The sequence below is a fragment of the Pteropus alecto genome, unplaced genomic scaffold (genome assembly GCF_000325575.1).
Source record: "Pteropus alecto unplaced genomic scaffold, ASM32557v1 scaffold95, whole genome shotgun sequence".
In the NCBI taxonomy this organism is placed as follows: Eukaryota; Metazoa; Chordata; class Mammalia; order Chiroptera; family Pteropodidae; genus Pteropus; species Pteropus alecto.
In genome coordinates, this window is record NW_006441071.1 from 18,347,410 (window position 1) to 18,363,713 (window position 16,304).

The 16,304-nt window shown below is 37.0% G+C and overlaps 1 protein-coding gene across 1 annotated transcript in view; it reads right to left on the bottom strand.

The window, feature by feature from the left end:
* TRPM3 (transient receptor potential cation channel subfamily M member 3) overlaps positions 1-15,673 on the bottom strand; it is a 497,328-nt gene extending 481,655 nt beyond the window's left edge. Inside the window, exon 1 of the mRNA XM_006918420.2 lies at positions 15,431-15,673. Within this exon, the coding sequence (XP_006918482.1) occupies positions 15,431-15,607 (177 nt within the window). The 5' untranslated portion in view covers positions 15,608-15,673. The remainder of the gene's footprint in view (positions 1-15,430) is intronic.
* Positions 15,674-16,304: the final 631 nt, after the last annotated feature.

The following is a 16,304-nucleotide window of genomic DNA, read 5'->3' on the forward strand; positions in this document are numbered from 1 at the left end:
GCTTTCTGATGCCATCAGCTGTGACGTCTACACAGACAACAGGTGGTTACCAGCGGGAAAGGGGCGAGGGAAGGAGGTAGGAGGGGGTAAAGGGGGTCAAATATAGGGGAGTAGGGGGAGGATAAAGTGGGTAAAGGGGATCAAATATATGGTAGCTGAAGGAAACTGGACTCTGAGTGGTAAACACACAATAGAATATATAGATGTCAATTATAATGTACACGTGAAAATTATATAATTGTATTAACCAATGTTATCCCAATAAACTTAAAATATATATATATATATGTATATATCTACATATATTGCATGTGAAATTTAACATCACTCACTCATCAGGGAAATGAAAATCATAATACAATTAAATACATCCAATGGCTAAAATTAATAAAAAAAACAATGCCAATTTTGGTGAGAACATGCAGCAGCTGACGTTGTGCTAAAAGGAGTAAAAATCATAGGACCATTTTGAAAAACTCTTTGGTAGTTTCTATGGAGGTCAAATATATGCCTACCCTATAACACAGCAATTCAATTGTTAATATGTAAGAAGACAAATGAGTGTGTATGTCCACAAGGATATTCATAGCACCTTTATTAGTAGAAGCTCAACATGGGAAATATCCCAAATGTCCATTAGCAGAGCAAAGGATAGAACAGTTGTGATAATACAACATGGTACTTCACAGAATGACTGCAAAATGAAATGGGTGAATCTCAGAAATGTTATGTTGAGCGGAAGAAGCCAGACCCGAGTAAATAGTGTTGTGATTTCGCTTATTCAAAATTCTAAATCAGGCAAAACTAATGTAGCATGATAAAAGCCTGACAGTGGTTATCTTGGGTGGTAGCAGTTGTAGTGATATTAACTGGGAAAGAGCATCAGGGAACTTTTTAGGGTGATGTAGATTAATATCTTGATATGAGTGGTGGTCACATGGGCAATTACATTTATACAAAACTATTGAGCTTATAGTTAAAACTCATGAATTTTACTGTATATAAGTTTACGTCAATTTAAGAAAGTTTTCTTGATGATGTTCAACTGTTCACTTGAGTAGTTCACCTGTTAAGAGACTTTTATAAGATAGTGAATGACGACCATTTCAGAGAAGTCAGGTTGCATTTAAGCAGTCTTGATGTCTAGAGTTTATTTGTTTTGTTGAATGGGGACACATGTGAATGCACACCTACTCCTTCTACTCAGTGATATGCCATTATCGACGACTGAAAAAGAAGCCTGTAATTCCCTTTGCGTAACATTTTATAGATGTTCAGAGCAATACAAAGTCTTGTGCCAAGGCGTTTGTTTATTCTAATCCTCATAAGACCATTATCACTCTATATGAGGACATTTAAAAATGTACAAAACAGGACAAAACATTTCTCCATAATGAAGCAGTTTGCAAAGTTGTTTGGATAGAAAAAATGAGTTTTCTAGGGGCATAAAAGAAAAAATATCCCTCCTACAGCGTAATCCTCTTACTAGAGCATCCTGTAGCGTCTGAACAATTCCTACATTTAATGACTATTGAATCTGGGTTTGCCTCTGCATTTGCACAGCTGGGGGCAGTGGTGCCATCTACAGAGCTTTGAGGCAGATGGTGAGGAGGTGGCAGCATTGCACTTCAACTTGAGCAGCCTCAACTGGGCAGACTGTTAATTGAGTACGAGCTGTACACCAGAGCAATGAATGTATGTATGTATGTATGTATGTATGCATGCATGCATATATACACATACACACATACACACAGAAGCAGTCCCTTGCTTCACACCACTCTCCTCAACCCACTGCTTGCCAACATTGCCTCTATACTTCATATTTCAGCTTTCCTCATGGGAGTTTCTCCATGAGCTATACTCTCTAGGATGCCTCCTTGCTTTCGTAAGTGCCACTCTATTTATTTGAGATAGTCTTTCTACCCCAACTTTCCATAGATATCTCCTTCTATACTCAGATAAGGCTGTATTGGTGTCCCTTATCTATATGAAAACATTTATCAGGTCATCATGTAATTTCCTATTTGCTTGTCTCTCTCTAACTCCACTATTAGCTCCTTTTGAATAAGGGGGCCTCGTATTTTCCATCTTTAAATTTCTATTACCTTTGCACTGTTTCTGACACATAGCAATAGATGATTCTAGAATGAATAAGTATATGAAGAATAATTAAATAAATGGGAGAGAGAAGCTAATTTTATATTCCAATTTAGATTTGTGAATTGCTGTACGATAAAAAACAAAATAATACTCATTCTGACAGCATTAAATGTTCATGAACTTTTCTCCTTTGAAAGAACATAGAAAAAGACAGGAATATTCTGATTAAAACATTAATCTCTCTTATACTCAACTCCTTCAAGCATAGTTAATTTTTTTTAATTATAAAACTTTTCTCATATTTAGTTTACTGTCATGTTACTGCTTCTAAATACTATGCCATTTTGCTTTCTTTTCTCAGCAATATAAAGTTGGGATGGTGTAATTTCATCCAGCCAAAATTGATGGTAAACCCCATTAAAAGCTTCATAGGATCTTTCAGCAGAGGCGAAACCATGAACAGTGCGGAAAAACTCAAGGAGATATTTAAGGGAAAATCGGAGCCCATGATGTTATCTGGTAGAGAGACTCGAAAAGCATTCCTTCCTGATTTCAGTCTTTTCCTCCAATAGACAAGAATCTATTACTTTTCTAGGCTCTCTAAGCCTCAACATCAGAAATGTTATCTTTGTAAGACCCCTAAAATCAGGTTCTGTATTTGGAGTCCATTTCCTCTTGCTATATATTAGTAATACATACAGTCTAATTGGTTATCTTTACTTGCAGAGTGAAATCCTGAATTACTTGCAGTACCTTTTAGGCCTGGATAACCTCTAGAACCATTAAGCTATTGTCTGTCTAGGGGATTCATGCTAAATGAATTAGTCAAGCATTGTACTTACATCCTTGCTAAAAGAATCTGCTCCTGCTCACATCACCTGCTAGAAGAATGAGTATAGGTGGCCATATTGATATCTGGTGGTTCAATTTCCCTGACCATTGCTATGTAGGGAAGAGCAGATATCTGACCAAACCTCAGTCAATGAGATTTTTTAGAAATGAGAGACAACCTGGTGAGATATAAGGAATGCAACCGCAAGACTGTATAGAACTACACTGCTGTGTTAGTGAAATATAGATTAATAGAGAAAACTAGTCTACAAAGAAAAGCAAAAGCATAAAGTTGATAAGCCAAGAGACTCTAGGGCCCCGCCACAGAGAAGCCTGGATTCTAGTGTTGCATGGCTGTATTTTCATTCCTGTAGCTGAATATCTATTAGCCTTAGAGAAAAAAAATTTATTTAAATTAGCATGACCATATTTTTCTTATTTGCAAGCAAACATCTAGAACAGCAATTTTAATATAACCATAGCAATGATCTATGTGATGGTTCGATCACATAGATCATATATATGCATGCATACATACACACTTGTTTAGATCACAGTGCCCAGATATTTAGTTGAGCTTTATTCTGGATATTCCGTGAGAGTGTTTTTGGATGAGATTTACAATTAAATCAGTAGTCTCTGAGTAGAGCAGATTCCCCTCAATAATGTGAGTGAGCCTCATCAATTGAAAGTCCAAATAGAAAAAAGGCTGACCCTCCCCTGAGCAAGAAATTCTCCAGATGACTGCCTTTGGACTTCATCTACAACAGTGGTTATTCCTGGTTCCACAGCAGACTGCCTTTGTACGCTAACTACAACTCTTTCCTCAGTCTCTAGCCTGCCAGTCTCTAGCCTGCCAGTCTCCACCATCAGATTTTAGACTTGCCAAACTTCCACAATCGTGTGAGCCAATTGCTTAAAATAAATATCTTTATTTATATATACACACACATTCCATTGGTTCTATTTCTCTAATACAACCTACAATAACTACAAGGTGTAATTAGTTGTACATAAATAAAATGCATTCTCTAAGTCCAAATTATTAAAAAGATATCTTGAATTCTGTTTATTTGCATTGTATCATTTCTGTTTTATTAGGTTGAAAGGAAAAAAACGCATATTTACTGACTGCTGAGTATAATGCATGCCAGCACCAAACCTGTATTAATTTCTGAATGATACAAAGCAGTATTTTAATTTAATTCATAACTAAGAAAACTGAGATTCAGAGAAGTGTTGTATCTTGTCAAAGATCACTTTGAAAATATGCCTTTTAACTCTTTTTGTTGTCAAGTACCCAAATAATCTATTTGTATTATCAATACATAACTCTGTATTGATACATAATCTAGCTGGGTTTCAAACCCAGAGAGTAAGGATTGGAGGTGCAGCAGATGTAAAATGCAAAAGAATACGAGGGAGGGAATTCTGAGTTTAGAATCAGAAAAGTCCACTAACACATGGCTTAACCTACCTGGGCCACAATTTTTTAGCGAAAAAGAGGAGTAGTTGTGTTTATCACACTTGTTTCATGGGCTGCTATGAAGTTCAGTTCATTTGATGTAAAGCAAATTACTCTGCAAATTAGAAAGGACTTTTCAAAAGTTTTAATGTCATTTCGCTTTCAGTCTCTGTACATTTCAATACAGTTTGTGAATAATGACATTTCAATATAATTTGTGAAGAACTGAGGCACTCGTTTTTTAGAGAGATAGATGTATTCCCCTAATAACATTTATGTAATGTGAGCTACTTCATGAGACAGCAAGCCCACCACACACCACTCCCCAATAAGCATGAAATGGTGTCATTATAATATATGATTTACTCTAAGCTCTTTCAGATATCAAGATAGTTTTAAAATAAATAGGGCATGCAACAGACTTCTATCATAAAAAAAATCCAAGAACGTTAGAGCTGTAAGGGATGTTAACAGTTATCTCATGGCTGGCAAACTGCAGTCCACAGGCCAAGTACCACCTGCTCTCTGTGTACAGCCAGTGATCTAAGAATAGTTTTTACATTTAAAAATGGTTGAAAACAATGAAAACGAGATATTTCATGACATGTGAAAAAAGAAATGAATAAAAATATTTCAAAGTATGAGCTGTTATCCAGGCATCCATAAAAAGTATTTGCTCTATAGTGCTAGTCAGTGAATAAATGATGGCTTGAACATTTAGGAACTGGTGGTTTAATTTGTAGCTGTTGGATGCTTTGGACTAGCCTAATGAGTTCCTTTTAAAATAGGGTTTTTCAATCTTAGCACTACTGACATTTTGGGCTGGATAAATTTTTGTCATGGGGGTTATCTGTCTTCCACACTGTGGGACATTTAGCAATACCTTTGGAGTTTATCCACTAGAGAACAGGAGCACCTCCCTCCCATCGCTCATGGCATCAACCAAAAATGATTCTGGATTTTTGCCAAATAATCTTGGGCTGGGGCAAAATCATCCCCAGTTGACAACCACTGCTTACAGATGGATATTTAAGGGTTGGGTAAGTAATTGAGTTAATTTGAAACCCAATAGAGACTTCCTAGTGATACGCATGAGATGCTTTAACTTTAGACACACTTTCATTTTTATTTTTCGGAAGACTGAAACTTAGCTTACATTTGGGAAAATAACTGGTCTACTTCTATTCACTAAACATAAAAAGACTAAGGAATTATTTCTCTTCTTATTGTCAATCATCTTGTAAAAAAATTGAATATGGCCAATTTGAAAGTATTTGAAAGGCTCATATATTATTGCTTTGTGAATTAAAAGCTGATAATATTTTCATTTCATTGATGTATCAAGTGTAATATTTTTACCATTATTTTGTACTATAACAGAACTATTGAAGAATAATATAATATAAATTCATTTCAGTGAATAAATGAAGAAAATATTTTACTTTATCAAGAAGAATTTTTTTTTGTATGTTGTTAGCTCATGTGAGTAATCAAAGATTTTTAGATAAATCCAGTAATTAGCATAAGAGGCTATATATTTTAATTTAAAGATAAGTATGATTAAGCTTATTTTCATTAATAAACTCAGCATGTTAAAATGGACAGCAAAACTAGACATTAGTTCTAATTCTGCATTAATTTTCTCATTGAGTTATCTAGAATACTTTTATCTTCCAATGCCTCAGTTTTTTCATTTATAAAATGACGGAATTGGGTTAGATCAAGGCTGGCAAACTTTTTTTTTTTTAATAAAAGACAGATTGTAAATGGCTTTGTGGGTCAGACAGTTCTTTTTCTTTTTTCTTGTAAAGAGATGAATGAGGATGGAGAATATACCCCAAAAAATATTTACCTTTTTTTTTCCAGCCACGTCTATTATTAATCTTAAACAAAAGGTACTAATATAATTTTCTAATGATTCTGATGTCTTCCACAATAAATTTATTTTGACTTTGGTCATTTTTCTTCCCAGTAGGAACCTAATAAACTAAGACATCTATTTGACTTCTATCCATGACACCTGATATAGCAAAATAACCTAATGATAAAACGTAAAAACACATCCTAAGTCACATTTACCTTTACATGGAAATGCCAAGATACTTTGGTAGGATTGTGTCTACATGGATAGCTCTAGACATTTGCCAAAGGCATATTTAAAGGATAAAGCAGGAATGGTCAGGCAAGTTTAACAGTGTAGTTTTTCTTTTAATATTACTTCTTCTAATACACAGTGTAATCTGTAGGACAACATTATTAAGGTAATATATTTAAGTCTCTTAGATCACTAAATTAAGAAAATCTATTGATTATGTCCTTTCTCCAACATAATCAATAGATGAGGAAATTTAAATCTCTTTTTTAGTAAATATTTTCAAAGCAGACATCTAGTGCTACCTATTTACAGTTTCTTCCTTGAGTACATATTTCATTCTGCATCACTTTTACTGAGTACTAATTATTAGTTCAATTCCTCAAGTCATCTTTCAATTTGGGGGACATCCGAAATTTATCAGCTCAAGCTCAAAATATTCTTCAATTAGACAAAAATGCCAAGTCCCTGAGCCACATCAGGGACCATTTGGTTATAAGTAGCAACTTCAGAGCACTGCATCAAGAGCATAGTTATCCATTTCCTCCAACATGTACCTATTCAAGTATAATTCATCTGACACCCAAAATATCCTAGGCTCACTGCTAAATGCTGCATACACCAAATTGTCTAAGATATAATTTCTCGGCTTTAAGAGCTTCAGATAAAGTCAAAGAGCTAATAATACTACAACGTGCTAAAAGCAAAGATAGAAATATTTACTGACTTCCTTGGACACTCATATAAGGAGAGACTATCTGGTTTTGGATATGAGGAAAATTTTCCCTTAATTCAACCAACTCGCCTGAGTTGAGTATTAGACTATGAAAAGGAGTTAGGTAGAAAAAGATGTGGCTCAGATTTTCCAGGCAGTCAAAATAGCTTGTGCAAAAAGCCCAACTTTAAGAAATTTCATGATGTGAGAAAGGGGAAAACAAAATATGAAGACACAGAATTAGGCAGAGGACAGATCACTGAGGGTCTTATAAACCATACCAAAGAACTTAGATTTTATTCTACAAGAGAAAGAGAACTGAAGAATGTCAAACATGGTCTTACTTTTATTGTAAGTGGACCGTTCTGGTGGTTGAAGGGTCAATTTGAGGTAGACAGCTACAGCATTTGGGGCCTGAGAAAGAGAGAGACTGATCTTGGGAACTAGGAATAGACAGAAGGGGGTGGATCAGAGATATTTATGAGGAAACCTGGCAGAACTATTTGGCCGATTACATAAGAAATGAAAGCAGAAAAGCAAAAGGCAGAAGCCCAGGATTTCCAGTTTGGGCAACTTTGTGAATGGGTGATTCTAGCAAATGAGAGAAGATACAGAGAAAAGGAGCAGATGTGAGGGAGCTTGCTTAGTTCAGCAATAGCCAAATAATTAGGGCCGAAGTTAGACTTACTGCTCTGTCTTTGCTGCAATGCTTTTCTGCCTTCAAGTATTATCATGTAAGCGTATCACCTCTTGAAGTAAACAAGAAAGAGCTTAATATGCCACTCTTTCTCCTACTCTAGAATATTACCTATGTACTACACATTCCTAGCACCTAAATTAGCTTTCCTGCATGATCCCTTAAGAAACAATTATGAAAGTCATTCAATGATCTGTGAGTATAGGGACTTTCAAGGTGTGGAATCATGAGCCTATATAAACTGATAGATATTGGGTGCTCAATTTTCAACAATAAAATCAGATACTGAGGTGTGGTCATGCCAAAGACATAATCTTAATGGCCAATATCTCTTTATAAAGTGCCATACTTTAGAAGAGGCATTCTGAAATAGAGTACATAAGGTACATCTGGGATGCTTGTTAAAATGCAAGATCACATTCTAAGAAACACTCCTTCAGGAGTTGAGTTTGGTGGATAAATATCCTGTCAAGTGAGGCAATTCAGTATATAAAATTACTGTTAATGGATTTATAAACAACAAAATTCTCTCTTCTTTTTCCTTCCCTCATCCATCCATCCATCCATCTATCTATCTATCTATCTATCTATCTATCTATCTATCTATCTATCTTTCTATCTTTCTATCTTTCTATCCACCCATCCATCCATCTATCCATCCGTCTACCTACTTACCAACCAAACCTTGAGAAAAATAATTATTTTGGGGAGAAGTAAAAATGATCAGTGCTAAGTTTTGCTTTGCTTACAAGCTCCCCAAGTGATTCCTAAGCTGCAATTCCTACTCACATGTCTCTGAAAATAGAAATAGAGAAGAGCCACTGGTTAGAGCAGTATACCTAAATGCTTTTAAACATAAATTTTGTGTGTGTGATAAATGTAAAAATTAAATGCCCCCCTCCTAGAGAGTTTGGTTATACCTGCCTCCACCTCACTGCATAAGTGACTTCAATGTATCTTTCTCATATGCTCAGGAGCCAAGAAAATTTCTTCAGCTCAATTTTCCATATTTAATATTCAACACTAGGCATCATTTTTTTTAAATTGCAAGTATAAAATTAATTTTAATTTTGAATGTACTTTTCCAAATGAAAGCCCTGTATGTTCCCTTCCTCCTCTTACCTGTCCAAAATCTCTTCCTAAGAAGTTTCTGAAAGGTGTAGGGTAGAGCGGGCAAGTGTGGAGACCGCAGAGGTGTTGGTGGGGAGGTCTCTACCATTGTGGGCACCTGTTATAGCTGCTTTAGCCTTGGACCCCAAGTGAACTTCTCACTTGGTACTATCACATACCATTGGAATTCAAGGGACATGCACATGAGTGACCACTGCAATTCTAAGGGCCATCATAGGGAAAGTTAGGTAAAGGGGACATATACAGAATGCTGCAGAATCTCGACCATGGATGCTCTTAGGGAGCTCTGGTTCACAATCATATCTCCATATAAATTCAATAGAATATAAAAATCTGAAGTTGTATGTCACATGACTAAAAAAATTCATGAAAATAACACAGAAAAACATCATAATAATATAAACAAAAATAATAATAGGGATAAATATTCCTTTAGATTATGTTATATCATCTATAAACCAAAACGAGGAGGCTAAACTCAGTTTACTACTCTATGTGTAAATAATCTTTCATGATTAAATTACGAAAACCCATGAATTGCTTACTTAAAACCTTTTGCTCTCACTGTTGACTAACACACGATTGTTCTGCCTAGGTGCCAGCATAAGAGAGGACATTAAATTGAGTTTCCCTCCAGCTTAGCTCAATCTATGCCAGCTTTCCTCAATGTGTGGTCCTTCCAGCTGTTCACAACAGAATCACTGGGAGAGCTTGTTAAAATGCAAGTTCCTGGGTCCACCACCTCCAAACTGAATCAACACCCCTGGGGGTGGGCTTGAATATTTGCTTGGCTCACAAACTCTTAAGCACTCTTAGGATTTCATATATTATCCCGTGTTTGTTCATTCCTTATTCTTTTTAAAATTTACTGAATATTCCTTATCAGCCACAGTCTTTAAAACTTTTTTGAACTGTTAGGCAACAGAAAGGGGAAAAGGATACCATCTAATTGTCTGTAGATGAGCCCTGAGCCAGTTGAGGTTACACCAACAGACCGGGAGACAGAGGGAAGATGAAAAGCCACTGCTGCAGAGAGAGCATTCTCTTTCTCTGCAGGAAGTCATCTGCATGGAAGACAAAAACCCTTTCCCTTGAGACAAACTTTGCCACATATTACTGTGACCCCACAAGTCATCCCAGAGCCAGGTGTCCCTGGACTTGGACCTCCCAGCTACATCCTCCCTCAGTGCCCAGCAACTGCATACTTTCATTCTTTCCTTCACAACAGAGGGCATCTGAAGACAGAGCTCTCCAGAGAGACAGGAGGGTTTCCTGTGGCCTCGGGAATTTCCTTCAGGCTGCCTGAGGAGCATTTCACAAAAAGCCAAATCACATGGTCACTGTTCAGCAATCTGAGTCAAGGCCACCATCTGAAACACACCAGACCAATTTTCTCTCTCCTGAGTTTTAGTTTGGGCATATATTCTTTTCTTTTTTCTTTTCTTTCTCTCTTTTTCTTAAAGGGGATCTGAGGGTGATGTGCTAAGAGGGAAAGGGGGAAGTTTCTTTATTAGTAGCCCTTAAAATTTTGCCTAAGAATACACTTTCTTTTCTTAAAAGCAATTTATTCTTCAAGTTTCCCATCTTTAAGGCACTCTGTGTAATTGGTCCATGACAAGTCCCCTGACCTCACTCGTCACCATTCACTGACATGTCTAGATATAATAGGTGTGTGTTTCTGCTCTTGCTGTAGAAACTTAACTTCAACTCACTAGCATTTGCTTTAGGAGTGTCTTGTCCTGGATAAGTTAGAACTGGTTTATTGATATTATTCTACCTGCCATGTAAAGATTCAGAATTTTAGATGTGTAGAGAAGACGTTGAAAGTCATAAATTTAAAATGCCAGTTGAAATGAATCTCAATACAATTGTTTTCTAAGAATTTAAGAACACCAAAGGGAAGTCAGTTTCTGGAAGATCTGGCATCAATGATAGAAGGTAGACCCAATTCATTTCCTTGTTAGAATCTTGCTATCCTTCAAGGACAATATAATGGACACTGATGACCATTATATGGAATTAAAGAAATAAAAAACATTGGTACTTGGGCAGAAGTTGTGCAGATCTGGCAGCCTAACTTGATCACTAATCGCTCTATCAATTATTTCCCTTGTATTACCAGTTTACTTTCATTAATCCTACATTGAATAACATAAAAGAAAGGGGGAAAAAAAGAATCAAAACTCTGAGTTTTTCAACTGGATTCCAAAAAATTGTAAGTTTACTATGCATAACTTTATAAGAAGGGAGGTTGTAAGTAACAAAAGCATAATCTAAGAAAATTAGAAGTGATATTACCAATTGTATATGAGTTACTCCAAAGAGTTCCTCTATCAGGCATTCGGTATTGTTCATACTCATCAATGACATAAATCATATTACTTACTTTTGTCTCAGTCCCATTAAAATTGATGAGTGGCATACTTTTTCTAGCTCACCAAAGAACTACAAAATGAGTTTTGTCCTCCCTTCCTAGGACCTTTATTCTCAGACACTGGGACCACCATCCAACCAGACAGCAAAAATAGAAACTCAGAAGTTATCTTAAATCCTCTCCACCACAACTAATCAATTTAACAAGGCCCTGTTTATTTTACCTCTATTACTATTGCGTTAGCCCAGGTCCTCGTCAATCTTCTAGGCCTCTAAACTAATATATTTGCTTTCAGTCCCACTATCTCCCACTCATTCTAGACACTACGGCCAGAGCATTCTATTTAATTCCTGAATCTGGTGGTCATCTCTCTGCTAAAATCCCTTTAATGGCACCCTAGAGCTTTCTGGATAAAGGTCAAATGCCTTAGCAGACAAGACCCTCTATGATTTACCCTGGCCATTGTTATAGTCCTTTTTCCATTTTAATATCCAATCCAGTTTAACTATTTTTCACCCCAATGGCCCATAGAGCATGACAGCCTTAACCACAGGAAATCAGTACAGTACTGTATTTAAGTCAAGTCAAAACCTAAACTCTTCATTTTACAAAGGAGGACACCAAGCTACAGAGAGTTTAAGTAACTTACCCAAGGTCACACTTCTGGTTAGGAACACATTGGAACTGGTACCCAGTGTTTAGGCCTAACTGTCCAGAATATAATTTCTTTAATAACTTTCTTGCTCAAAGTGGGCAAAGTCATACTGTTTCTCAGTATAAAACTCTGAAAATCCTGAAATGATACTGATTCTTTGGTATTCATTAACAAATTGGCTTTAACATGTGTATGTAATGCGATCTATTTTTCAGAAGCCTTCCCTTTAGTAAGTCCACCAAGACTTCAATACAAAGAAAACTCTCTGCCCTAAGATTAATTTTCAAATTCAACAGAAGTTACCAAAATAAAATCTCCCAAATAAAACAATGATAGAGACAGATCTGATAATGAATACAAAATATGCTAGGAACCGCCTGTCACTGAAATAAACGACTTTTTTGTGATTAATAGTAAGATGAAATCTTGAAACACATAAGAATGAAGCAAACGAAAACCAAAAAGAAATAGTTTGGAAAGTGTCCCATTTGAAATGTATCCATTATAACACACCCTGTCTTTTGGCTATCATCATCATGTGCCTGTCCAGAAATTTATTTTCAAATCTTATTTCCAAATGCAATCCCAAATTTGAAACTGGAGTTGGTTGGCATGTTCAAAATTTGCTCTGAGATGGACAAAACAACAAATGAGATGTTTTCATAAGGAATAAGAAGTATGTACCAACATTCATTGGGTTTAATTCATGCTTTAGATGGTAGACTTCTCCTTCTAATTCTTTAGTATCCTGTTTCTATTAGGAAATGAGAAATACAGGAAACAGGAAGCCATTTCTAAACATGAACATGGTACTTAAAAAAGTTAGCAAAGAACACATATGTTCAATGAAAAGATAGAGAGGGAAATTGGATTGAGCCCAGTCTGTCAGAAATGGTGAATGATCTGGGTTTAGCGAAATCTGATCATGTCATCATGCCCTACACTGCATTTACTGACAAGTCAGGGCACTGGAAAGTGCATATCACAACAGAAAAATGCTTGGAAGAGGAACAAAAATTACCTGTTGAATAGGAGAATTGGGTTTGTTAGCTTAAGATTTCAATAGACTCCTGGATACTCAGAGAATCCATCCATCAAATTAACATGGTGGTGGGAGTGTGGGCTGGGCGAGATAGAACAAGAAATTGAGAAGGGAAGGAGTGAGGGAGCAGACAGTAAAAACGATAAGAATTACTGTCATTAAATTTATAAACTAAACCAGGAGGAACATTAACAAAAATATGCAAATTATTACTCAGGAACTTTCATTTTATTTGAAATATAAACACTGGGCAAGAATCCATAGGAACTAGCAAAGCAAATATGAGAGCCACAGCCCCGGAGAGGGGATTTTATAGCATTCATATCCAGAATGTTAATAATACAATCATTTACAAAAGCAGCTTTCATTTCTAAGTATTACTGAAAGAATTTGATATCACTTTAGTTTTTGAGAGCTTAAAATATGCTCAATATCTGAAGTCTCCTAGGATAGCAATGATCTTTCAAAAATCCAGATGTCATTTGGAAAGAAAGTTCTCTAGTAAAACACATCCTATCTTTTGAATATTGAAAGAATTGGAAGAATACTCACTAATGCACTTTATTAAATAGTTATAAATCACCATGTTAATAAAGGGTGGTGGAACTGAGCTGGGTGCCAATGACAGTGTTGGTGCAGTAGTGACAATGTCTGCTGCTTTATAGCATGGACACTACTTACAAAAAAAAAATAAGTAATCTACCTCAAATAGATACTTCTATGCTGGTTTTGTGATTAGTAAATGATGAATAACATTTTCTCTTTTAAAAATTAGAGTATTGATTAATATATTGAGGGTGATATACACACACCTGTCAAGAAGATCACTGTGTAAGTTAATAAAAATTATTTTGGGGTGAAGCCAATGAATGACTTTAACTGAAAAATGTTTCTCATTGCACATCAAATTGTTAGAATAGATTTACACAGTCATAGTTGGATTTGCCAAGACATTCTTTGTCCCAGACCCTTGAGTCAGTAGTGATTCTGGAGGAAAATTTACATTCATTTTTAGTTTCCTGGCCTCATTCTTTTTCATGTCCCATCATACATGTTGTTCTAATACAGCAAAAACACTTATATCCAAGGAAGCTTCTCTTCCTCTCCATCCCCAAGCCTGCTTTTCCTCCTAAATACTCTTTTAGGGAAGCAAACCATCACCATGACAACAGTATGATGGGGGTTTAAACAGGACGTGGGGGCAGTTTGTATTGAACAGAATAAGGACAACTCTAGGTAATGCTCTTTTGTGAAAAGCTACTTAGCTCTACAAAACTAATTGTCCACATCAAACTTGACCCAAGAAGAACACAACCTCGGGGGAAAAAAAAAATGCTGCAAACGTTTATTCAGGGCTAAATTCTTTAATCCTTCATTGTGACTGATTGGACTCAATGCCCAGTGGTCATGAAATCACAACATCGTATTAATATGGATAAGAAAATTAAGAACTTAGCTTTGCCTTTTTAACTTCAAATGGCTATGGGACATCCAGAGATTAGCACTTTTCCCAAATAAGTGTTACTACATTCTTGTTTCTGGGGGAAAATACTTGTTTTCTGCACCTTTTAAATTTTACTTGTGTTTCAATGAAGGTGCATTATTATGGAGTTGGGGGGACTTTTTCGGTATCATTAATGTATTTGCTCTTAGAAAGAGGAGTGCTGCAGACACTAGGTAGCAATTCTAGCTCAGGTGTAGTGCCATTCTTTTGTGTAACTCAGAGCTAGAGAGAGAGCTCAAGGCAAGCGTTCAGTATATATTTAACAATACTTTCCCACTACTGACTTCACTTAGGAGACTAAAATTATCATGCCTTTTTTAAAAACAAGGACACCAAAAAAGTCACAATCTGATGAGGTTCATTCTTTGTTTTTACCTGAGCGAACACCTAAGGATTTAGGGCTTTTAAAATAATGAGGAGAATCCTTTGTTCTCTCAGGTTCCATTTAAAGGCAAAGTGGGTCAAAGGGCTTCCCCAGGGAGGAAAAAAAATTCCTGGAGCCAAACACATGGGAGTAAAAGATTTCACTCCCACTACTGCTCCCACCCTCCCAAAGAAGTTAATTAATTCTATTTTAGGAATGTTGTGGGGGTGGGGCACTCAGGAAGACCATAATCTCATTCTCAAATGTAGCTCAGACCATCCCCTCCTCCCTGACACTACAGGGTGAGGGGCGCTGAGAATGTGTCTCAGCCATGGATCACAGCCACTACTGCATGCATTTGTGCTCCCCAAAATGTGCGTCCAGACCCAAGTGCGAAGTTGAGTATTTAGACCTGAAAAGCACAATTAGAACCATTCAAAGCAGCAAGTTACAGTACCTTAAGAAGTCTGACAGATGGGAGAAAGGCTGCATGGCACAGCTTCCGAATGGTCCAGTTTAGGGGTCGAGGAGCATCAGTTTGATTCATGACCCCTTCAAAATTCCACCAGGAAAACCAGAAACTGCAAACCTGAGCAATGCCTAGAAAATAAACGGTCCCCCACGGCCCTGGCATCCCATGGTCATCTCCACACCTGCAAATTCCATTAGGGCAGAGGCTTTCTGGAACTTGGGAGACTAGTCAAGTGGCATTGCCTGAGCCACTGAACCTTCTTGAGAAAGCCACCTCCCCTCTGCCTGCAGCCGTGCTCATGCATACCAAATGTGGCTGAATGGAGGCACACTGCCTGCTGCTTCGGGGAGGGGATGCACGGTTTTGAAGGAGAGGGACAGCCTGCACGAAACAGCCTGTGGTCGGAGTCAGAGCCGCCTGCTCGGAATGCGCGCTCCCTCTCCCGCTCTCCTCCCAGTACACGCAGGTCAGGCACTGCGGGGAGAACCTGGGCCATTTGCTCTGCTCAATTGGGGGAGCCAAGAGTAGAGGAAAAGAGAACATTAATAAAGCCAGAACAAGGAACTTGCACTTTCTTGCACAAAGCATCCTTGAGGGGCTGGAAACTGGCACAGGGGGAGGGGCTAGGAACTCAGAGGGAGAAGGGATGCCTCTGCATGATTAAGAGAAATACTTCCCTTTTGATTTATATGGCATAATAAATAAAGAGCTGGTGTAAAATGGATCTGTAGTAAAAGGGGTCTCTGTCATGTTCTGGGGTATTTTATTAACTGTATTGACGGTCCTCACCCTGATGCATACACGATAAATAAGCGATGGCAGAAAAGAGAAGAAAACTAACACTCGCAACGGCGAGTTA